Raw genomic sequence first — 25472 nt, forward strand, 5'->3', positions numbered from 1 at the left:
TAATCTTTTGCAAAATGACCGTGGGTCTGTTGGGGGCTGGGTTCCCTATTCAAGAAGGATGGATGGTACATTGGTTAGTCTAGCCTGCAATTTAGGAGAATCTGGTCTGGTTCCCTGCTTTTACTGCACCCTGCTCCTGGTGGTGTTGAGCAGTTCACTTAGGGCCAGATTTTAAAAGGTATTTAGGCTCCATGGACAGAAACAGACTAGCCTCCTAGGAAAAACATGAAAACAGATGGTCTCGATGGACTAGATGAATATGATGGTCCCTTCTGGCCTTTTAGTCAACGAGTCTTTGAAGATCTTAGCACTGCAAGGTTGCAAATGTGCCAGAAAATGCAGCTGTGATAAACTTCCTCCCGTATTTACAGCATGTCGATCTTAAAAGCCGAACTCCTCCATGTGACTTTTACCTTCCTTTTGTCTGCCTTCCCCCACAGGCTGAGCGGAGAAGGCGTCATCCCCGTCAGCTACTGTGAGTATCTCTCTCCTGTCGGGAGCAGCGTCTGGGCTTATGTAACCCGTGCTAGGCGAGTGTGAAGTATCAGGGGATAGCCGTGTTAGTCTGTATCTACAAAACCAACAAGGAGTCTGGTGGCACCTTAAAGACTAACAGATTTATTTGGGCATAAGCTTTCGTGGGTAAAAACCTCACTTCTTCGGCTGCATAGAGTGAAAGTTACAGATGCAGGCATTATATACTGACACATGGAGAGAAGGGAGTTACTTCGCAAGTGGAGAACCAGTGTTGACAGGGCCAATTCAATCAGGGTGGATGTAGTCCACTCCCAATAATGGATGAGGAGGTGTCAATTCCAGGAGAGGAAAAGCTGCTTCTGTAATGAGCCAGCCACTAGGCGAGTGTGGGTATTTGCTCCCTCTATGGCTGGCCCACATAAGCTATTAAAGGGTCTGCTCCTCTTGCTAGTTACAGGGTCTATCCCCAGCTCATTTAGACACCTACGGTCTATTGATTTCAATGGGGGGTGAGTGCCTAACTATCTTTGAGGCTCTGCGGCCTAGTCTTTTATCTCCGGTAGCAGAGGCCCATGCTTTTAGTGCCAGAGGTCCCAGGTTCAATACCCAATTGTGGGCCCAGTAGGTAGGGTTGCCAACTTTGGTTGGATGAATTCCTGGAGGTTTCATCACATGAGGTAACCTTTAATTAAAGATTCCTCTTTAATTCCTGGAGACCCCAGGACAATGCTGGAGGGTCGGCAACCCTACCAGTAGGGCCAGTTAACAGTCCATGTTTCACTGGAACCGAACCCCTGATTCAACCGGGCGTCTGACCAGGCTGTGGTTTTCTTGCAGCGGTGGTCAGCTCTAGCGCTGGAGTTGGTGGCGGAGCTGGTTTAGGAGGAGGATTTGGCGGTTTTAGCTCAGCAGGAGGCGGAGGAGGATTCGGCTATGGAGGTGGAAGTGGTCTCGGTCTCGGAGGCGGAGGGTTCGGCTTTGGAAGCGGCGGCGGCTTCGGAGGGGGCAGTGGCTTTGGCTATGGAGGTGGCAGCGGGCTGAGCGCCGGAGGAGGAAATTTCAGCACCGGAAGCGGGAAAGGCACTGGGGTGGGAACCAGCGTGGGCGTGAAAATTGTCTCCAAAACCTCTTCCAGCAAAAAGACCATTAAAAGTTAAACTTGAGGAATTCCGCACAGCTCAAGTCATAGATAGACCACCCCCCCACCCACGTATAATTGCCTCTTGATACTACCCCCCGCAGCAACAATCCATCACTTTGGCAAGAAAACCCCTGTAGCATCTTGAATTCCTTCAGCCCCCCCCTTTTATAATTCTAGTGTGAATGACAATGATGCACCTGTTTCTTTGGCTCCTGGCATAGTAGTTCTTAAGCACTGGGGTCCTAATTCAGGAAAGCTGTTAAGCATGTGCTCAAGTTAAGCGGGTGCTTAAGCATTTTCTAAAAGGGACTTAAACCTATGTTTAAAAATTAAGTCTCTGCTTAAGTGAACAGGGGCCTTTGTTGTATTCCGTGCGACCTGAGAGGTTGTCAACATTTTCAAATCTGGCACCCAAGCCTAAGAACCTAAGGGAGAAATTTTCAAAACAGCCGAATGGATTTAGGCACATGCATCCCATTGAAAGTCCTTAGGACTCGTGCTCCTAAATCTCTTTAGTGCTTTAGAAGATCTCTCCCAAAATCTATATGTAGGCTCCTAAAATAAGTGGTCTAATAGTCACAGACACTGAGCAGCTGCAATTGTTGTTGAAGTCAATGGAGCTGTGGGCACTCAGCGCTTCTGAAAATAAGGCCATGTATTCCGAAGCTGAATATCGATTAAGGAAGGGAATTAAAGTTGTGAAACTGACTTTAGATAACAGTGTTTGCAAATGTTAGCCACAGCCACGCTGATTAGATTTACAAATGGCTTATCAAATACTAATCCTTGTGTTCTTTTAGTGAAAGGAAAGTTTACCCCGTTGTGTTACATTTTCAAAACTAAACCAAAGGCAAACATGAGATTTAACACGCGGTTTACATGTAGGCTTGTGGTCATGTGTTATCAAAGGCTAGAAGTACAAACGATCAAATCTGTTTATGTAAAAGCTCTGGTTTTGAGTTACTGAGATTAAAACAAAATTAACCGGGGCAGGGATTGGGTTCCGAGAGAACAATTATTATGATTGAATATTTACACTGCCAAAAGGCTCCTGTTAGACTCAGTCCAGCCTCATGCTAGGCACCACGGTTAACATTTTCAAAAGTGCCAGAGTGATTTAGGCGCTTAAGTCCTCTTGGCTTTCCATGATTTTCCATGAGAATTAGGCTTCTAAGTGATTTAGTACTTTTGACAAATGTAACCTGTTTATACACATAAGACAAGGAATGGGATTTTCAAAAGCTCCTAACTCAAATTTTCAAAAGGACCTAAGTGACTTAGGCACCTTAGTGCTATTTTTAAAAGTGACAAGCATTTAGGTTCTAGATCAAAGGTATTTAGGTGATTAACTCCCATGGAAATCAGTGGGAGTTAGATGCCCAAATAATACCTTCGGGGATCTAGGCCTAGAAGCCAAAGTCTCATTGAAAGTCAATGGCATATAAGCTCCTAAATTCCGAAGTCACTTTTCAAAATAGAACCCAAGCACCAGATTTTAAGGGATTTAGGCACCTAAAGATGCTCATAGGTGCCTGGTGGGATTTTCAAAAACATCTAAGTGCCTAACTGCCTATGGATTTAGGCCCTTTTGAAAATCTCACTAGATGCCTAAAAACCTTTAAAAATCTGGCCCGAATTCCTAGCTCCCATAAGTGCTTTTGAAAATTCCACCTGAGATCTCTGCACTGGAGTTTCTACAATGTTGAAAGAGAAATACAAAGAGAAGGAGAGAAAGTGGATTTGTGTTCAAAAAATACCTTTAAGAACAGTTAACTTTTCCAACAGGGCAATTTTAAGTCTGATTAATTTGATATTAAGAATGAATTAAGAAAATTATAGTACAATTCTTAAAACACTTATGTGGAAAATTCAAGCAACATATACAGCAGATGGGAAGAATATCTTTGTCCGAGGGGGGTAGACTCTGATGTAAATTACACTGATGTAAATCAGGAAATATGTCCCTTGGTCTCAAAAGAGTTACTCCGTATTTGCAATTGACATTTGAATCTGGCCCAGAAGTACTAGATAATTTTATTTTATATTGCATTTCTTGTGAGTATAGTCATCAGTAGCAATGGTACCGCAAAAATCTCCAGAACTGTGTGTTTTAGCAAAAATTTATCTGAACAAACCACCTTCATGTGTACTATCCAGTTTGCCATGAAATTCCTTCATGTTATTTTTTGCGAGTGCACCACTAAAAAAGGCTACAGATTTCTACACTTCTTCAATAATAATGACAAACAATAATTATACTCCCTTTTGACTTTTTGGCATGTGTCCAATAAAACTGGATTGTAATTTACGACGTGTTACTGCCTATTTTTACCCAAGAGGTGAATTTATAGTACAAAATATTTCTGCACGGTCTTTCACAGGAGAGGGATGTATTAATAACAAGGAAAATGGGATTTTTTTCCCCATGGCAAATGTTTAACGTTTGTCAAAAACATGAAAATTGAAAAACCGAAGATTGAGCTGACTTTTGTTGTTGTTATTGTTTTTACCCAAATGTTTTCAGTTTTTGGCAACTGAAAGCCAAAACATTTCGGCCAAAAATGGAAAAATATGTGGCTGAAAACTGAAAAAACTTGGAATTTGGGTTTCTGATCAAAAATTGTCAAGGAAAGCGGATACTTTCTGGAAACGTTTTTATTTCATTGAAAACGCACATTCCATCAAAACGATGTTTTGACCAGTTCTACTAACTAGCAGAAATAATTTTGCTGAAAGATTTCAGGGAAGGTCTATTATGGCCTGATCACAGTGGTCTCCCTGGCCTTAGAAACTATGGATCTATGTTTCTATTTCTGCATTTCTTAAGGAGCAAGATCAGAAAGATACATTCACTGAGTTTTTTGGTGGCTTTGGGGGAAATAACCTGAATTCAGGTTGTGCAGCTGTGGGGTTCTTTTGCTGGAACAAAGCATAAAACACCTAGATGGAGGGTGGAATATTCTAGGGCAGTGATTCTCAACCAGGGGTACACGTGCCCCTGGAGGTACTCAAAGGTCCTCCAGGGGGTACATCCACTCATCTAGATATTTGTCTAGTTTTACAACAGATTACATAAAAAGCACTAGCAAAGTCAGTGCAAACTACAATTACATACAGACAATGACTTGTTTATACTACTCTATATACTATGCACTGAAATGTAATTACAATACATATATTCCAGTTGATTTATTTTATAATTATATCATAAAAGTGAGAAAGGAAGCAATTTGTCAGTAACAGTGCGCTGTGACACTTTTGTATTTTTATGTCTGATGGTGGAAGCATGTAGCTTTTAACTGAGGTGTAACTTGAGGGTACACAAGACAAATCAGACTCCTGAAAGGGGAACAGTAGTCTGGAAAGGTTTAGAGCCACTGTTCTAGGGAACCTAAAACAAGCATTAATCCCAGATTTACATAACTTCAGAATTCAGGGTTTTGAATGACAGCATTGTTAGAGTGCTTCATGTAGCAAGAAATCACGTTTGTAAAACTATTTTAGAAATGTTCACCTCGGATTTCTTCCTTGCACTTTTCTAATAACTGTTCACAGAACGGATTGATGTTGCCACATGTTGTTTTAGGCTTATGTTAAAAGAAGCTCAGGCCTTTATTTATTGATTGCCCCACCGAATTATAATTCTGACAATCACAGTTTAAATCCTAAAAAGCAACAGACGATCCTGTGGCACCTTTAAGACTAACAGAAGTATTGGAGCATAAGCTTTCGTGGGTGAATACCCACTTCGTTGGATGCAAGTTTAAATCCTAGTCCTTCAATTCAAAAGTTCACGGGGCTTTTCCTGTCTACCTGGCCAGTGCATCTGAGTTGAGAGTGCTGTCCAGAGCGGTCACTATGGAGCACTCTGGGATAGCTCCCGGAGGTCAATACCGTCGAATTGCGTCCACACTACCCCAAATTCGACCCAGCAGGGTCGATTTCAGCGCTAATCCCCTCGTCGGGGAGAAGTACCGAAATCCATTTTAAGAGCCCTCTAAGTCGACAAAAATGGCTTTGTCGTGTGGATGGGTGCAGGGTTAAATCGATCTAACGCTGCTAAATTCGACCTAAACTCGTAGTGTAGACCAGGGCTAAGTGGCGTAGCTTGAAGATGATGTGGATTAAAGATTGACTCAGTTTCAGTCTAACTTAAATCCGGTCATTACCAAAATCACTGGTGCCAGATGCTAGTCTCAGTTACCCCCAAGTATGTAAAATGTAACCCCATTATGATTTCACTAGTTGTTGTTAATCTTACAATATGATGCAGAGGTCCCAGCTGAGCTCCGGGCTCCATTGTAACAGACCACACTCTACAAACTGGCCTGCTAAGCCCAGGGTTGTGAGTTCAATCCTTGAGGGGGCCATTTAGGGATCTGGGGCAAAAATCTGTCTGGGGATTGGTCCTGCTTTGAGCAGGGGGTTGGACTAGATACCTCCTGAGATCTCTTCCAACCCTGATAGTCTATGCGTCTATAGGGTCTATAGGCACAAAGACAGAACACGAATGCCCAGGGTCACACAGCCGGTGAGTGGCAGAGTGAAGAATAAAACCAGTTTCTCCTGAATCCCAGTTCAATGCCCCTAGTTATTAGACCACAATACTGCTTAACGATCTGGTCCAATGTCTCCCTGTGAATTGAGAAATGCCTTACAGAGAGACATGGGGCCAAAATTTGTCCCTGATTTACGCCAGTGCAAATCCAGATTAACTCATCTGAAGTCAGTGTGACTGCTCCAGATTTAACTGATGACAGAATCTGTCCAGTTTTCCGGTGAATACATAATGTTGCTAGAACGCATAAATGTTCAGAAGCAGAAGACGACTAATTAACTCTGTGCACAGCCTCTTTGCAAAATAGGCTTCTTTGGGAATAAATCATCTTGACATACAACAACAGCGAAAGAAACCTGTATCCCAGCAGCACAAACAACCCCGCAGGGCTGGGAGACGCTGGAATTCACTGTCTTTCCAGGAGCGCTTTCCTCTGAACATGAGAGCAAGATCTCAGGCTGGGAGGAAATTCTACTGAACTAGAAACCTGATTTGGAAAACTCCATTTGGATGTTATAATGTTACAGAGAAAAAACCCCAGTCATTTTGCTCAGCCCAGAAATCTGAAAGGTGTAAGAATCCCCACTCAGCATAGACAAAGTCTGAGGTGTATTTGCATTTAGAGAGAGTGCCGCATCAGACAAACAGGAAGGGGAAAGTTGCTGGGAGAAAGAAACGCCAGGATTCCAGTCTCAGCTGCCACTTCTGTGCCATATAGGACAGGGTAGGGCACAACTTTGATGTGCCTCAGTTTCCCCCATGTGTAAAATGAAGATAACGATCTTGTACTTTGCAGAGGTGTTGCAAGGATTTCATTGCCATGGTTAATGTGCCCCACCCTGGGAGGGGCAGAGCATTTTTATCTCCCTGTAAAGCTAACGGGAGCTGAGAACACACGGCCCCTTACGGATTTGGGAGTAGATCCACCAGCCGGTGGCAATTGTCATGACCAGTTGAGGAGCTGCCCCTGGGACTTGACATTTGCAAAGTGCTTTTGAGGGTTTAAAGTGCTACATGAATGCCAAGGGAATTCAGTTTTCTAGCAGACTGAAATATAAATGCGGGGTAAATTTTCATACCAGGGGTCCTAAAATCAGTCCCCTAAAGCCAGGTTTAGGCACCTACATAAAAACGACCTGATTTTCAGAGGTCTGACTTCAAGCTCCCATTGAAATCAGTGATTGGTGTCATGCAGAGTGAGCTATAACCATACGTCCCTCTTGCATTTTTAAAAGGCCCGCCTAAGAAAACCTTCCTTAGATTGTAAGTATTTTTGGACCGGAAGCATCTTTTTGTTCTATATTTGTACAGAGCCTAGCACACTGGGTGTGCTATTGGAACACAAGGTATTATTTTATTATTAATACTGGAATGCCATCAAACGATGAATAAAGCAAATATACAAAAGGCATCAAACCAAGACAAGAGATTTTCAAGTCTTTTTTTTTCCCCGCCATGAGCCTAAAAATATTAGGACTGAGGCCTGGTCTACACTGGGGGGAGAGAGGGGATCGATCTAAGATACGCAACTTCAGCTACGAGAATAGCGTAGCTGAAGTCGACGTATCTTAGATCGACTTAGAATCACTTACTTCACGTCCTCATGGCGCGGGATCGACGGCCACGGCTCCCCCGTCGACTTTGCTTCCGCCTCTCGCCGAGCTGCAGTTTAGCAGTCGACGGCAGAGCGACCGGGGATCGATTTATCGCGTCTACACTACATGCGATAAATCGATCCCCAATAGATCGATCGCTACCCGCCGATCCGGCGGGTAGTGTAGACGTACCCTGATTCTTCTCTCACGTAAAACAGGTGTAAGTGACTTCACTGAAGTCAAAGGAGTTACAAAGGTGTCAAAAGAGAACTAGACCTAATGCTCCTTGGTAGGATGCACCACACTTGATGTCTGATGCAAAAACGACACCACAGACATAGATGGAAGTAGAAGCAACCAACTGGCCTTCTGGATGACATCACTTCCTGCCCCGCGCCTCAGTTTCCCTAAATGTAAAAAGAGGATAATGATACTGCCCTCCTTTGTAAAGTGCTTTGTGATCTATACACTTGGAAGGATTCGTTTTTTTATCAGTAAACGTCGACTTCACTGTACACACGCCAACCAACAAAACAATATTTTGATTGATAACCATCAGAATTCACAGATAGGCAAAGGAAGAAAAATGCTACTTGAGAACTTACTAGAGTTTGATTTAAGGATATTTACTTTGCATATTTAACCATGATAAAGCTTTCACTTTTTGAATCTCAATGTCATTAAAAAATGATTGTCCCCCGCCACACTCTCTGACCTCCACACAACTTCCTGCAATTCCTAAAATGTAAATAAATAAAAAAGATGCTTAAAATCCATAATTTTGTGCAACTGAAAATTTAAACTGAGAAACAGTTTAAAAATGCCAAACAGTAAACATTGATATCGGTCAAATTTATATAAAAAATAGAAACCCGAGTTTGCCAAGCCTAGCTATAGAAAAGCCAGGTATTATCATTATTATTATTTGGCAAACTGACATTTTTGATCTTTTAGTACCACGCCCTGCTAGTCTGATTTATGCAGTCATCCTCGCTTGTGATAGTGCAGATGACAAAAGGTGAGTAAAGGTTGACCCTCTGCGAAATGACTGGACAATTCATGTTGGAAAGAAGGGGTCTACATTGCGTTCTTCGCTCACGCAAATGTTCCACTGCTGGGCCAAATCCAACTCCTGCTGGTGACTCACTTTACCTCAACAGGATTACTCAAGCGAGTAAAATGAGCAAGCTTTGGCCCTAAATCCAGGACAATATTGCCTGAGTGAGGACTCAGTATGCACTGTGTGACCTTTCCATGCATTAGTGTCTCACGTAGGGTGACCAGATGTCCCGATTTGATAGGGATATCAGGAAAAACTTTTTCACTAGGAGGGTGGTGAAGCACTGGAATGGGTTACCTAGGGAGGTGGTGGAATCTCCTTCCTTAGAGCTTTTTAAGGTCAGGCTTGACAAAGCCCTGGCTGGGATGATTTAGTTGGTGTTGGTCCTGCTTTGAGCAGGGGGTTGGATTAGATGATCTCTTGAGGTCCCTTCCAACCCTGATAGTCTATGATTCTATGAATGTGAACTTTCAAGCAGGACATTGACATGATTTAGTTGGGGATTGGTCCTGCACTGAGCAGGGGGTTGGACTAGATGACCTCCTGAGGTCCCTTCCAACCCTGATCTTCTATGATTCTATGATATTTGGGGCTTTGTCTTATATAGGTGCCTATTACCCCTTACCGCCGTCCCGATTTTTCACACTTGCTGTCTGGTCACCCTAGTTTCACGCCGCCAGTTGCTTTACATTTTGATACTCTTCGTAACGATCCAGTGAATGAACATTATTTGGGGGCAACATGCATATTTAGACATTCCACTGTAGAGTCATTTATTCATTAAAATAAAAATGAACATTTTATACTTTTTAATTCAAACTTTTCACACTGTGGTCCTGCTGGCATAACTTGGCATTGCTCCACTGGAGTAAATGGGGCCAGATTCCCACCTGGTGTAAAAATGGATGTAGCTCTATTGAAATCAATAGATACACGCCAATTTACACTTGCTGAAAATGTATCCCTTGCTGTTATGGGAAGGTACCTATTAATCTAAGACACTTCGGGTCTGATTCGCCTCTCCCTTGTGCAGCTTTTACATCTGTATAGATCCACTGACGTCAGTAGACACCCAGCTTATGTTGATATCAATGAGAGGAGGATCGAAGTCTTGATATCGTCCATAAAGCCAATGCATGTTGGAATGGACAATGCATGTTGGAATGGAATCCATGTTGCCATGGCAATGTCTGGACAGATCACATGGGAGCTGATGTCATTATCTTTGTCGTAGATAACGTTACATTTTTAAATGTAACCTCCAGATATGCAAGCAACCAAGCGCTTTCTAAACTCTACAATCCCGAGATTACAGCACCCCCTTGCTACAACTCAGCCTTATCCCTGCCATTGGAGGTTTAATTAAATGATTAATTTCCTAATTTCTTACCTGAATGAGCTTCAGGTGCTAATGACTCACAAAACTGGCAATAAGTGGCAACAGGAATGCAGCGGGAACACACATTGTGCAAGCATCAGGTTTTCTGACTGCAATCAAAAAAATCAGTTTTAATTCAGATTCTTTCAAGTTCTCAGGCAAAGGAAACTAGTTCTGGAAAATTATCAACAGAAAACAAGCTATGATACGATGATGATGCCCCTAAGCCTCTAATTTTGGATTCATTATCTCTGCTGGCTGCTCATGCACCCAACTCTGCAAAAATCCAGCTCAAGACGGGGAGAGAGCTGCCTGCTTTCCTTATGCAGAGCAGTATCTTACTTTGCCAACAGTCCCATTGAAGTCAACGGAACTAACTGCATAGCGAAGTACCATTCAAGACGGACACGGTTGGCAGAATCTGGTTTATGACTAAGTCCACTGGCCAAGATTTTCAAGAGTTTCTAGTGATTTTCGGGGGCTTGCACGATTTGCGATACCTTCCAGGGGACTGATTTTCAGAAACTGCTCGCTGAGAATTGGAGCCCCCTTAAACTGGTTCAAGTCGTGCACCCAAAAACCAAAGTGACCAAAATCAAACAGAAACTCTTGAAAATCTTGAGCGGTGCGGTAAGCGCCAACAGATCTTTTACCTGAGTGAGGTTGTGCAACATCGGACCTAAAACCAGAATGTTGTGAATTCCACCAGCAAATGTCACTACTGGGCGCTGATGACTGGAAACCCCCCGTTGAACGTCGTAATTTTGCAGATCAGCAGGTGAAAAACAAGCACAATAAAAACACAGCCTCACTCCCTTACTTTTAGAATTGACCCTGACTGAGAAGTCCAGTAGCATTGACTAGGAAATGCTACCCTTTTTATAGTTTTTTTAAAAAAAAACATGCCTATAGAATTTAATAGATAATTCCATCCCTCCTGTATAATTCCATAGGTTGGCTCAGACTGTAGGCGTCTCATTATGTACCAAATTCCATAGACCGTATCCTCAGCTGGTGTAGCTCCAGTAACTTCAAGGCTGCACTGTCTTTCTGACCCTATAGAATTTGAGTAATTTCTATAGACCCCTATTGATTTCATTCCAGTTCAAATCTATAATGCTTCTCCTTAGGGGGCAGTCCCATATGATAATGCTCCCTAATGTAGTATAGATTTTTTTTTTTTTCATGAACATCATCTGCAGCCTCATTACACAATTCTGCAATGAAGTCTCTCTTGAAATGTGGGGCTACATTGATTTGTTTTTTTGGTGCAAGGATTAGTTGGATTCATCGTCGAAAGCCATTTCAACAGTGATTCACAGCTCTGCTTGCCATAGCTATAAAAATATGAATTAAAGCTAAAAAAGCGTAAGGTTAAGATTTTCAAAGTTGCCTAGAGGATTTGCTCACCCAACTCCCACTAAAATGATCAAGAGTTGGACATCTAAATTCCCAAGGAGATTTGAAAATCTCTCTCTCTCTCTCACACACACATATGCGCACACCACTGCTGTAATAGCTGAAACTGGCATTACTGATGTCTTTAGGTATGCAGATTTCTAAGCAGCTTGTGTATCATAATTAATAAATGGAGATATCCTATCTCCTAGAACTGGAAGGGACCTTGAAAGGTTATTAAGTCCAGCCCCCTGCCTTCACTAGCAGGACCAGGTACTGTTTTTGCCCCAGATCCCTAAGTGGCCCCCTCAAGGATTGAACTCACCACCCTGGGTTTAACAGGCCAATGCTCAAACCACTGAGCTATCCCTCCCCCCATTCATGGCCTCTGTGATAAGACCTTGCAGCCCCTTTGCAATGTAAGAACCATCCCCCGAGCCCTGCAAAGACTTGAGCGTGGAAGTAACTTTACCAGTTAAAGTCAATTGTTAATAGAGCAGCTGGTATGGTCTTTTACAGACGCTAGCTCTGTGATAGTGGATGATCCAGCGACTAGTCCTGACACACCTGAGCAGCCTCTTCATGCCAAATCTCATGAGTCACTGTTTCAGAATCAGGCCTACAATCTCGTTTAATTAAAAAAACAACAACCCTCCTGTGCAAGGACAAGTAAGTGCACTCCGTTACTTTTTTGCCCACAAACAATGCATTTTTCAAAGCCAAGCTGCTACCTAGGTGTGTTTGACAAGACAAGTTGCTGCAAGGTACGTCAAGCCCATGAATGCAGCGGATCGTCTCTGCATCCCATGCCAAGTGCTCCAAGCAGATAAAAGAAGCGGCTCCCCGCTCTCACATCAGAGGGGTTCCATCTCCTTCGCTCTCTGCTCTTCTCCTGCAGCACAGCTTCTATTCCCGCACTTTGCTCTCCACTCTTTTCGTTTTCAACTGAACGAGCCACCATGAGTCGAATCTCCATGAGAAAATCAACAAGCGGGGGTGGAAGCAAGACCTTCAGCTCAGGTTCTGCTGGCTTAGGCGGAGGTTTTGGTGGTGGTGGTGGTGGCAGAAGCAGCTTCAGCTCGGTCTCTGTCTCTCGAGTTGGAGGAGGAAGAGCTGGTGGCTTTGGAGGTGGTGGCGGTGGTGGTTTTGGCAGCAGAAGCCTATATAGCCTAGGTGGAAATAAAAGAGTTTCCTACAGTACTGTCGGCGGAGGTCTCCGGAGTGGATTTGGTGGTGGTGGAGGATACGGTTTTGGAGGAGGATCAGGCATTGGCTTTGGTTACGGTGGTGGAGCAGGCGGTGGTTTTGCTCTCGGTGGAGGTGGCGGGTATGGGTTAGGTGGTGCTGGCGGTGGCTATGGGTTGGGTGGCCCTGGGTTCGGTGGAAGGGGTGGCCCTGGGTTTCCCGTTTGTCCACCTGGCGGCATCCACGAAGTGACCGTCAACCAGAGCCTCTTGGCGCCGCTCCACCTGGATATCGACCCGGAGGTCCAGAAAGTGAAAGTGCAGGAGAGAGAACAGATCAAGACCCTCAACAACAAATTTGCCTCCTTCATCGACAAGGTGAGCACCGGTCCTGAACCCACAGGCTGCAAAGTATCTTCTCTGGATAGTTCAGTGTCTTCAAGAAAAAAAAAAGAATGCTATCCTTTTCCATGAGCATGTGTTGTCTGGGCAATTTCTGTATTCATCATGGTTTATCCACAGGCAGTGGATTATTAGTATTAGGAGAAATCGCTGATTAAAAACCAGGAATTTTTCTTAAATCTCCTTGTCACAGAGATGCGCTGGGGGGGACAATAAACTGTTTTTTTAAATCCTTCTCAAGCTTTCACTTGATAATAAACCCTCAGCTAGTGTAATGCGGTGGAGTGACATTGATTTAAAGTAGTTGTGAATCTGGAGCCAGACTTTCAAAGATATTTAGGCACCTAAAGATAGGCACCTAGTGGGCTTTACAAAAGTACCCAAGTAGGTAGGTGCCTACCCTGCTTAAGTTCTTTTGAAAATCCTGCCTGCATCTTTAGGTTCCTAAATGCCATTGAAAATCTGGCACCTGGTCCCAAAATTCCTATATGAAAAGTATCTGTCACATTCTCCCTACCCCCATCTCGCTCTCTCTGCCCTGAACTGAACAATCAACCTTTTTCTCGTCAGTGGTTTTGTGGATTGTTTGAATGGGTTTAAGCACCTGCCTGTGGGTTCTGTTTTTTCCCCAGGTCCGATTCTTGGAGCAACAGAACAAAGTATTGGAGACCAAATGGACTCTACTGCAGGAACAGGGTCAGACGACTGTCAAACGGAGCCTGGAGCCTCTTTTTGAAGCCTACATTAATAACCTCAGGAGGCAGCTAGATAACCTTTTGGGGGAGAGAGGAAGGCTGGATTCAGAACTGAGGAACATGCAAGACATGGTGGAGGATTTCAAGAATAAGTAAGAAAGTCTGCATTAAAATCTAGGGTATTGGTATGCATGAAAAACCAAGCCAGGCATTTCATACTGTATTGAGCATCAAAATGCCTTACATGGGCATCACGTGGCATTTGCTACTCTCAAAACAGATGCATGCACTGAACTAGATTCTGATCTTGGAGCATCTGGCTCTAACTCCACTGAAGCCAGTGGAGTTACTCTAGCGTAACTGAGATCAGAATTTGACCCACTGATTTGTTAAAAATAAAACAGCAGAGGATTTTAAAATTAGTATAGTGGATGTGCAAAAATTTCAAATGCACCAAAGTGACTTAGGAGCTTAAGTCCCATTTTCAAAAAGTGACCTAGCACTTAGAACTAAGACCCATTGCCTTTTGATTGTCAAAAGTGACAGTTACTTAGGTGCCTAAATCCTAGTGGCTTTCAGTGGGACTTAGGCGCTTTTGAACATTTTACCCCATATCTAAACCGCCTTCTCTCCATCCCTCATATTTACAAGACACTCTTAATCCTTGCATCCAATAAAGCATTAAGTAGCAAGACTGGCAAAGTGCAGATCTGAGAAAATTACACTTGAGGATCAGAGAAGTTTAGATAGATAGATAGACAGATAGATGTGTTTTTAGGAATCCGCACATAATATTGGCATGGTATGAATTGGCTTCTAGTATTCGTTTGTGTTTCTTGTATTTGTATCTTTCATTGGCTTTTTTAATGGTCAAATATAATACATAGTCTGTTTTACTCATTATACTATGGTTTCTGGAGGATGGAAATACTGCATGGGAAACAGACCGTGTCTTATTTCAAATCCCTCTTCATTGCCTCTTTCATCTCATTCCCATGCCAAAATCAGGTACAGAGTTGGCAACAGCCTTTTGGAGACATCCAGATCACCTTTGCCGCAGCCCGGTCAAGATAATGCTTCCTTTCTCCTATCTTGCCAAGACCCACCCTGCCTCTTTGATTTAGCCCTAAGCCATGAAGTTTCACAGAAGCATATTTTTAGCATAACGAAGTGCTTTTGCAAAACTTCAGCTAAAAGATCTTGGAATAAATGGTACAGTTAGTTAGACAGACTGAGTTATGATGTATTTACAGGCATTTCCATGGCAGTTGCATCTAAAACAATTAGTGACACTTGATAATGGGCCCCGATCCTGCAAAGATTTTGTCCACATGCTTAACTTGATGCCTGGTGGGTAGCTCCATTGGTTTCAGCTGGGACTACTTAGAATGCAGAAAGTTAACCATGTGGGTAATTCTGTGCAGGTTTTGGGTGAGTGACCAACCAGTAGCTACTCTTACATTTGGGGCTAGATTTTAAGCAAGCGTGTCAGTTCCGGACTCGGTACTATTTTTCAAATGTAGACCCCCTTCTTTCAGCAAGCCACAGCTAAAGGAAATCGATGGTACTTACATGGCTCCAGGTTACGCAGCATCTGAGCAGCTCGCAGTTGTGAACGTATTTATCTTAACACCCCCTCGAAGGGGGGCAGTGCTAGGACCCCTTGTTAAAGAGGGGGAACAGAGGGTAACATTTTCCAGAGCTCCCAAGGGATTTAGGCGCTTAAGTCACTTTAAAATGTCTGACTCCATCAAAGTCATCCGGGAAGGTCATAGCAGAGCAAGGATTTGAACTTAGGTTTCCGTCCTCATGTGCTCACACCTGACACACTGGACCATTTCCCTCTGAGGCAGTTGTAGGCGAAATGCTACAGTGAGTCACTTCACGATGTGGCTTCTGCTCCTACAAGACCTGATACCACTAGCTAAGCTTGGAGACACAGTGGCGAGATTTTCATAGGCACAGGTTGGATCTAGGCACCCAATACCCATTGACCTAACTGCTCTGGATTTAAAATCCTTCCCCTCCCCTCCATGGCCCCTATCATTTGGAATAGGAGTGGCTTGCATCATAGAAATGTGGGACTGGAAGGGACCTTGAGAGAGCTTCTAGTCCAGTCCCCTGCACTCAAGGAAGGGTCTGTGCCTTCTCTGCTAGTCACTCAAGCGGACGGGTCCTGATCTAGCCCTCTCTCTCCTCTCTCCCAACAGATATGAAGATGAAATCAACCGGCGCACAGCTGCAGAGAATGACTTTGTGGTGCTCAAGAAGGTGAGTAGCCCAGCGTCACTCACGGGCTTGAGTCCAAGAGGCGTGTGGTACCTGCAGAGTCCAGCCAACGCCAGTGGGAGCTGTGGACTCCCCCAGCCCCTGCTTGATGGGGGCCTGTCTGAGAATTACAGCTCAACCTGGCATTGGAATGTTTAGCAGTACATTGTGGGCGAGGTGCTCAGCTGGAGTAACTGGGTATGGCGTCATTCACCTTGGAAATGAAACCCCCTCAGGGCCGAGAGGAAGAAGGCCTCTTCCATGCTGGTTGCGTGCTTGTTACATGGAAAACAGTGGCCGGTGGCTATGCCTAGTGGTAAATCTAGTAGCCCCACCCTTACCCTCTTGCACCCTAAACCTTTGCCACCCCCAAATCCAGGGTCGCCGGGGCTGAGAAGGGCTGGCACAAGGCACTTGGCACCAGCTGCCCAGGAACTGCTGTAGGAACTGCAGTCAGAACTACCAGGATGCCCCTTCCCAGCCTGAGAGCTGGCTGCCCTGTCCCAGTAACTCTCCTTGCTTGCCCTCCTCTCCCTCTGCCCCCTGCCCCACCCCAATCATCACCCCGCACCGACTGGAACAACACTGCCCCTCCCGCACCAAGGGGCACTACCTCAGTTCTGCTCACCTAGGACCATCCATGGCCACAGAAGAAGGGATCGGCCTTGCCCTTTAATGACACATTTTAAAAGACCTTGTACATCGCGATAGAGCGACCGCTTAGACAATAACACTCTGCTAAGGCTGATGACAGCGGACGGGTGGTTTTTTTGCAGTTGTCACCAGGGCCTTTTGGCTGACTCTGTAGCTCATCAGGATGTCCGTGACTTTTGTCTTCTTTCCTTTAGGATGTGGACGGCTCCTACATGAACAAGGTCGAGTTGCAGGCCAAAGCAGACGCGCTGGCCGATGAAATTAATTTCCTGAGAGCTCTGTATGAAGCGGTAAGCAGCTGTCCCCACTGTTTTAGAAACTTAGAGAGTTCCCCATCCTACTGCCCCAGGCACTGATGACTGGGGATGTGTCAATTTACGGTATTTGCATGGTCCCCTTTAACACGGTACCCGAGCACCTCATCATTGTCAGTGTATTTATCCTCCCAACACCCCTGTAAAGTAGGGAAGTACTATTATCCTCATTTGACAGATGGAAAACTCAGGCACAGAGACACTAAAGCATCTGCCCAACATCGCATAGAGAAGAGAATTAAACCCAGGTGTCCTAGGTTAGCGCTTTAACCATTGCACCATACTTCCTCTGATAAGCAAGCACTAGTGTGCACTACTGTAACAAACCCCTCATCGTCCATCAGCAGCAGGGTTTGAATTCTGAACCTGCCGCACAAATGGCTACTGGTCAAACGACAGGACTGGCTTCTCTATTGATCCCAGTGGTTGATGACTCAGCAGCGGATAGATCACGGAGAAAAATCAAATAAGAGAAGGGACTGTCTATCCCATACATTTGGAGCTGGTCAGAATTTTTCAACCACATTTTTTTTTGCGTTTTCACCAAAAATGAGATTTTTTTTTTCCGGTGGGAAAATGTCATTTTTGACAACATTTTTCAATGGTAAAATCCCCAAACATTTTTGTTGGTTTCATTTTGCTTTTCGGGTTGGGTTTTTGAAAAGTCCCAAAAAGGAATGTTGGTTTTTGATTCAAATTAAATCAAAAAGAAAAAAAAAAAAAAACCCCCAAACCCTTGGTTTTATTACATGTTGAAATTTTCCACACCAAAACAAATCAAAACCTTTTGAATGAAAAATTGTTGCTCAACATTTTTCTTGGAGGAAAAAAGCCAGGTTTATGACCAGGTCTATTATTACTTATTAGCTGTATTACGGTAGCATCTAGGAGCCACAGTCACGGACCATGACCCCACTGTGCTAGGGGCTGTACAAATGCAGAACAAAAAAGTCCCTGCCCCAAAGAGCTTCCAATCTAAGTATAAGACAAGAGGGGAAAGGCGGATACTGACAGACAGACATGGGAGCCCAAGGAAACAGAGAGACACAAGTGGTCAGGGATCTCAGGACACCAGCTGCCTGACGGGTGTCAGCGCTACATACAATGCAAATGACCCAGGCTTTGCGTATCTTGTAGGAACTGAGCCAGATGCAGCAGCAGGTCTCCGACACCTCCGTCATCCTGTCTATGGACAACAACCGAAGCCTGGACCTGGACAGTATCATCCGGGAGGTCAAAGCCCAGTACGAGGAGATTGCCAACAGGAGCAGAACTGAGGCAGAGTCTTGGTACCAGACTAAGGTGAGTAACCAGGATCACGAGTGGGACTGAAGGCCAATAATGTTCTTGGCTTTTTTTATTCCTCTTATCTACTGCTTGCATTCAGTTCCTCACACTGCACCAATGAGAGCTTTATCCTTGACTTAGACAGGTACAGGATCCCATTTTAGACTGATCAAGTTCGCCAGAAGTTGGGAGTAGATGACAGGGGATGGGTCACTTGATGATTGCCTGTTCTGTTAATTCCCTCTCAAGTACCTGCAACTGGCCACTTTCGGAAGACAGGACACTGGGCTAGATGGACCTTTGGTCTGACCCAGTACGGCCGTTCTTAAGTTACACCAGGAATGAATTTGGCTTATTGCACACAGTAATAACAATAGTAAACTACTCCACAGAGATTTTCATCATTCATTCTCAAAGCGCTTAACAGTGGTGGATAAGTATCATTTTAAATATGGGGAAACTGAGGCCGGGACCGTTTAAGTGACTCGACACTGGTTGCCCAAAGAGTCAGTGGCAGAGCCAGCATTAGAAGCCAGGTCTTGTGACGCCCACATTACTGTTTTAACCACTAGGCCACACTGTCTATAGTCCTTGGGGTGCGAGGCCGTGCATGCTTTCTTTATTGTAGTCATTACGAGTGTGACTTTGCTCTATACGCAACATTAAGAATAAGTGGAAACACATTTGAATTCCAAGTACTGTGATTATTAATGCTAGACAGACACACAAGGCCCAGCTGCATACATAAGCCTTTCTCCTGCTAGTGTCCGGTGGCTTCTGCAGTACAAGACATAGGGCTCCCAAACTATTTAAATGGATACTATCCAATTCCTCAACGCTGCAGTAAGTAATGGGTCGTGTTCTCCCTCCCCCTTATGTCTGACTATTTAGTTTGAGGAGCTGCAGATCTCTGTCGGGCGGCACGGTGATGACCTGCGCAACACAAAGGTCGAAATTTCCGAGATCAACCGGATGATCCACAGGCTGCGGAATGAAATCGACAACGTGAAGAAGCAGGTAGGGTGGAGCCCCTCGTTACCTGGGGCAGGCTAGTGGTTGGGCGTGAGGCACAGGCGGGAGCTCGTGCGCTGAGTATCGGTTCGGCTGATGGGTTCGGAGCAGGGAGGTGGTTGAGGGGCTTCTCCCTTTGTAAGAAACGGTGATGCCCGCCTGACGGAAGCTTGCACGGGACACCGTGCATTGCACACCAAGACCTCACACTTACAAGGCCTCCGTTACCATGGCCTGGTCTACACTACGACTTTAATTCGGATTTAGCTTCGTTAATCCGAATTAATCCTTAACCTGTCCACACAGCGGAGCCAGTTACTTCGAATTAAAGGGCACTTAAAATCGATTTCTGTACTCCACCCCGACGAGCGGAGTAGCACCAAAATCGATTTTGTTAATTCGAATTAGGGGTAGTGTGGCCGCACACCACCGAATTAATGTGGTTAAAATTAATGGGGTAGTGTGGCCGCACACCACCAAATTAATGTGGTTAAAAACTGAATTAATGTGCTTAGTGTGGCCGCGCACAATCGAATTTATACAATCTGTTTCCCAAATGCGAATTATCTAAATTCGAATTAATCTTGTAGTGTAGACGTACCCCATGATATCTCTTGTCTCTCCTGAATCGCTAGCCACTGGCCCCTCCTTTTACTCAACTCTTCTAACTCTCAGTGGTAACTTTCTGGTGGCCCACGGAGCAGTTCTAGGCTAGTACTCTAACCACGGGCCTTCCTTCCTCTCTCTTCCTCTATTAAAAACAGCGAAGCAGCTCGAGTTACACCAGCTGAGGATCTGGCCATATCATTGCCAGAGGGACTCTACCCAAGACACAATACACACCACTGATAAGCATGAGAACCACTGATTTAGTTGGGGATTGGTCCTGCTTTGAGCAGGGGGTTGGACTAGATACCTCCTGAGGTCCCTTCCAACTCTGATCTTCTAGGATTCTATGATATTGAGAAAATATCTGTTTGCCCCTTACTTACGCTAATGTGATTCACGTCACTGGAGGGGCTGCTGATTTACACTACTGTCAGTGAAAGGAGTCTCATGCCCATTCCATTCAGTGAAATTACTCCTGGTTTACAATATTGTAAGCAAAAGAGGAATGACACCCATTGGCTTCAGGGGAGTTACTCCCAATTTACACTGGAGCATGCAAAAGAGAATCATACCCATTGAGTGACTCCTGACATCTGTGCAGGAGAAAGAGAATCATATCCATTGACTTCAGTGCAGTGACACCTGACTTACCCTGGTGCATGCGAAAGAGAATCGTATCGATTGACTTCAATGGAGTGACTCCTGATTTGCACAAAGAGGATTCATGCTAATTATTTCAGGGATCTGTTTATGACTCCAGGTTTACATGGGCTTACATGCCCAGAGTGAGCTTTCACTCCCACATTTGGTTACCCCATTAAATAATAATCACACTTCAACGTTCCCGGTTTGCAGTGCGCCAACCTGCAAGCGGCCATTGCCGAGGCCGAGGAGCGCGGCGAAATGGCCCTCAAGGACGCCCGAGCGAAACTGGCTGAGCTGGAGGATGCCCTGCAGAAGGCCAAGGCAGACTTGGCGCGCCAGCTGCGGGAGTACCAGGAGCTGATGAACGTCAAGCTGGCCCTGGATATCGAGATCGCCACCTACAGGAAGCTGCTGGAAGGAGAGGAGAGCAGGTGGGTGCATGATGCAATGCTACTGCAGCCCTGAGGCAACTGAGCAGCCGCGTTGCTCCCCTGAGGGCAGGATGCGAGCTTGGAACCCTAAGCAGTATAATTCAGGGTATGTCTACCCAGCAACGCCGCAGGCAGTGACTGGGCTCCACATTTGAGTTCACACCCAGGCTTGGACTCAAGCGGTTAGTTTGTAGTGCCGTGGCTTCACTGATATTTTTAATAAGCGGGGTTGATCCAAGCTGCCTTGGGTATGTCTATCTACACATGCAGCAATGACACCTCCCAATTGCAGTGTAGACATACATGCAATGAGGGCCGGAACAACGGCTACATTGTCGTGTGAGCAAATATGGTGCCTTCCTTCATGTTTGCACAGCTCCTAGCACATGGCGAGTGACACCGGAAATGTGTCCCAGTAATGAGAAGAAGGTAAAATGCTGCTGTAATTGCAGCAGAGATGGGATAAGGCGCTGCAAATGCAATCCCATGACCATGAGTACTATGAGCTAGATTAGATGGAGACTGATGTGTGATGTTTGACTGACGTTCAGAGTTTAAAGATGGGAATCAGTTGCAGTGGGGGAGGTCTAGGTTGGATATTAGAAAAACTTTTTCACTAGGAGGGTGATGAAACACTGGAATGGGTTACCTAGGGAGGTGGTGGAATCTCCTTCCTTAGAGGTTTTTAAGGTCAGGCTTGACAAAGCCCTGGCTGGGATAGTTTAGTTGGGGATTGGTCCTGCTTTGAGCAGGGGGTTGGACTAGATGACCTCCTGAGATCCCTTCCAACCCTGATATTCTATGATTCTATGAATCCTAGTGCTGGAAACATTCATAAGGCTGAAAATCTAGCTGACAAAATTATATGTGTGAGGCGGGCTGGTGACTGTTCCCTCCTTTTCCATTGTTTTCATCAGCATTCTACATTGTTTACCTAAACATTTCATCTGGGCTTTGAGCAAATTTCAGCTGGCTCCATGGCTGGCTGGAAAATGGGAGGGAGAAAATGCACCAACATTCAGAAAACTTCCAATCCCCCCCTTCCCATTTTTCCATGGCCTTAAAAAAGTTTTCCCCTGAAATTTCCAATCCTGAAAAATACCGGTCGGCTCTAATAAGCAATGGAGCTGGAATTTTCAAAGGGAGTAGGTGTGGCCCTTTTGAAAATTCCAGCCTATGATCCTAAATCAATTCAGACTCGAAATAAGGTGCAACTTACTTAGGGCCAGGGTAGATTCTCCACCACTGTAGGTCTTTAAGTCAAGACTGGGGGCCTTTCTAAAAGATAAGTGCTGGCTCAGCCAGGAGTTATGGATGCAGGAATCCCTAGAGGAGGTTCTCTGGCATGGGTTATCAGAGTAGATGAGCACAATGGTCCTTTCTGGCCTTAATGTCTCCCAATCTATCTGTATTGGTCATTGGTTGTCTATGAACTGAGGGCGTCACTTACATCCTTTCCTTCCTGTCTCTCTCTTCCCTAACAGGCTGGCAGGAGAGGGAGTTGGACCCGTGAGCATCTGTAAGTGACTCGACCTCTGACCTATCATTGGCTTTTCCAAATGAAGCTGATGTCTGGGTTTGGCTTCCCTCTGGAAACCACAGAGATCTCACTGGTTGTGCTTGTCGTTTTGCAGCGGTGGTCAGTTCCTCGACTGGATACAGTGGCGGAGGCAGCCTGGGAGGAGGATACGGAGGTGGGCTTTCCCTGGGAGGTGGCGGAGGAGGTGGCGGCTACGGTCTCGGCATGGGAGGCGGGAGCGGATTCGGCCTTGGCGGCGGCGGCGGCGGCGGCAGCGGATATGGCTACGGAAGCGGGATGAGCATTGGAGGTGGCAGTGGTTTCAGCTCTGGAAGTGGAAGAGGCCTGAGTGGAAGTCTGAGCTCCGGAGGGAGGAGCGGCTCCAGCGTGAAAATCGTATCCAAGACCACGACCAGCAAAAAATCCATCAGATAAAGACGAGGCCCCCAGCGATCCCCGCATGAATGAAAACACGTTTCCTACCTACTGAAAGCAAGTGCAGCCCTTAGAAATCCATTGTGTAAATAGCTGAGCTAATCCCCACACTCGAGTCCTTTCACCTTTTCCCCGCGGATTGGGTACAGCCAGGATCTTACCATGGAAATCAGGAATGTTGTAGGCCAAAGCATTGCTTGCAATCTGTTTCACATGTGGGGTTCTGACCAGCACAGAGGCCAGACCGTATTCCTGATTCGGCACGTGCTTTAATGTTCATTCCCATTGGAATCGGGAACTTAAAGATAAGCTGAAGCGCTTTGCTGAATCGGGACCCATCTGATCACCACGACCAGTTAAATCCATCACTTACAGCTGATGGGAAAGGGGATTTCCATTTACATGCTGTGCGAACGTGCCTAGATATATGTTGCCTGAAATCCCTTTCCTGTTTGGGCATGTTCATTTAATTCACAGTAAAAAAGAAAATTATAGCGGCAGCCTCACGAAATTACAAATCCATCTGTTCTAGCCAAAGAAAATAGTTACACGACACTATAATAAGGTAAGATCTGTGCCCCAACATGTGTTCTAAGCTGCGGGTGTCTTCCTGGCAACTAAAAAATATCTTCAGCGCCGTCTTTTTTGTGAGTGATCCGGTGGAAAAGGTGATTGCTTTTTTGATGTATAAACTCCAGCACTGATTTCTAATTCTTTGTCCTCATGGCTACAGCCCCCTGACTTTTGGGAGTATGGTACTGTATGTCCAATAAACAGCATCTGTCATTTTTAAACTGTCGTTTTACTGTTTTTTCCTCCCCAAAATATTATGAGGTGTATTATCATAGCACCAAGAGGACCCCCAATGGAGAGCAGCTCTCCATTGCACTAGGCCAGGGGTGGCCAAGTGGCTCCAGAGCCACATGCGGCTCTTCAGAAGTTAATATGCGGCTCCTTGTATAGGCACCGACTCCGGGGCTGGGGCTACAGGCGCCAACTTTCCAATGTGCCGGGGGGTGCTCACTGATCAACCCCTGGCTCTGCCACAGGCCCTGCCCCCACTCCACCCCTTCCCGCCCCCTCCCCTGAGCCTGCTGTGCCCTTGCTCTTCCCCCGCTCTCCTCCCAGAGCCTCCTGCACGCCACAAAACAGCTGATTGGGAGGGGCAGGGAGGGAGTGGGAGGGGCCGATTGGTGGGGCTGCCGGTGGGCGGGAGGCGCTGGGAGCGGGGTGGGGGAGCTGATGGGGGGCTGCTGACATATTACTGTGGCTCTTTGGCAATGTACACTGGTAAATTCTGGCTCCTTCTCAGGCTCAGGTTGGCCACCCCAGCACTAGGCGCTCTTTAAACACCGAGCAAGAGACAGTCCCTGCCTTGGAGAGCTTACAGAGTATGTCTACACTGCAGCTGAGAGGTGTAATTCCCCGCTCAGCTGGAACTTTGGACAAGCTAGTGCCCTACAAATAGCAGCGTGGCCACAGCAGCAGGGACAACCGTGCAGGATAGCCACACAAGTACAACCCTGTCCGAGATCCTCGGTCTATGCTCAGGTGGCTAACCCCAGCCGTTGCCCGTGCTGCTGTGTCTAGGCCGAAATTTTTAGTACTCAAGCATGTGACATCTACCCAAGCTGGGAATTACACTTCTTAGATATAGCCACAGTGTTAAGAGATGAAAGGTCGGAGAAAGGAAGAATTATTACGCCCATTTTACAGATGAGGACCTGAGGCACAGAGAGATTAAGTGAGCTGCCCAAGGTGTCTCGCAAAACTGGTGGGAGAACTAAGTATGGAACAAATTGGAGACAGTCCAGCGGAGGGCAGCGAAAATGATTGGGGGGCTGGGGCACATGACTTACGAGGAGAAGCTGAGGGAACTGGGGTTATTTAGTCTGCAGAAGAGAAGAGTGAGGGGGGATTTGATAGCAGCCTTCAACTACCTGAAGGGGGGTTCCAAAGAGGATGGAGCTCGGCTGTTCTCAGTGGTGGCAGATGACAGAACAAGGAGCAATGGTCTCAAGTTGCAGTGGGGGAGGTCTAGGTTGGATATTAGGAAACACTATTTCACTAGGAGGGTGGTGAAGCACTGGAATGGGTTCCCTAGGGAGGTGATGGAATCTCCATCCTTAGAAGTTTTTAAGGTCAGGCTTGACAAAGCCCTGGCTGGGGTGATTTAGTTGGGGTTGGTCCTGCTTTGAGCAGGGGGTTGGGTCACTAGATGACCTCCTGAGGTCTCTTCCGACCCTGATATTCTATGATTCTTTGAACTCAGGCCTGCTGAATTTCAGGCCAGGACATTAACCAAAAATAATCCTCCTTTTCCCCTGAAGCTGGACGCATTTGAAGAAGTGGACAAAGAGGAGTGGGGCAGGTAGCACGCTCCAAATGTTTCGCAAGGTTTCATGCCTCAA

General features: G+C 45.6%; 1 protein-coding gene across 1 annotated transcript in view; it reads left to right on the top strand.

Annotated features, from left to right (window-relative positions):
- Positions 1-23414, top strand: part of LOC112121881 (keratin, type II cytoskeletal 3-like) — a 30997-nt gene extending 7583 nt beyond the window's left edge. The window contains exons 8-18 of the mRNA XM_029913725.1: positions 441-475; positions 1315-1629; positions 12562-13169; positions 13826-14040; positions 16099-16159; positions 17005-17100; positions 18262-18426; positions 19303-19428; positions 20887-21107; positions 22592-22626; positions 22742-23414. Coding sequence (XP_029769585.1) covers positions 441-475; positions 1315-1629; positions 12562-13169; positions 13826-14040; positions 16099-16159; positions 17005-17100; positions 18262-18426; positions 19303-19428; positions 20887-21107; positions 22592-22626; positions 22742-23061 — 2197 coding nt within the window. The 3' untranslated portion in view covers positions 23062-23414. The remainder of the gene's footprint in view (positions 1-440; positions 476-1314; positions 1630-12561; positions 13170-13825; positions 14041-16098; positions 16160-17004; positions 17101-18261; positions 18427-19302; positions 19429-20886; positions 21108-22591; positions 22627-22741) is intronic.
- Positions 23415-25472: the final 2058 nt, after the last annotated feature.

The sequence above is a fragment of the Terrapene carolina genome, unplaced genomic scaffold, assembly GCF_002925995.2.
Source record: "Terrapene carolina triunguis isolate 2854851 unplaced genomic scaffold, T_m_triunguis-2.0 Scaffold836, whole genome shotgun sequence".
Classification (NCBI taxonomy): Eukaryota; Metazoa; Chordata; order Testudines; family Emydidae; genus Terrapene; species Terrapene triunguis.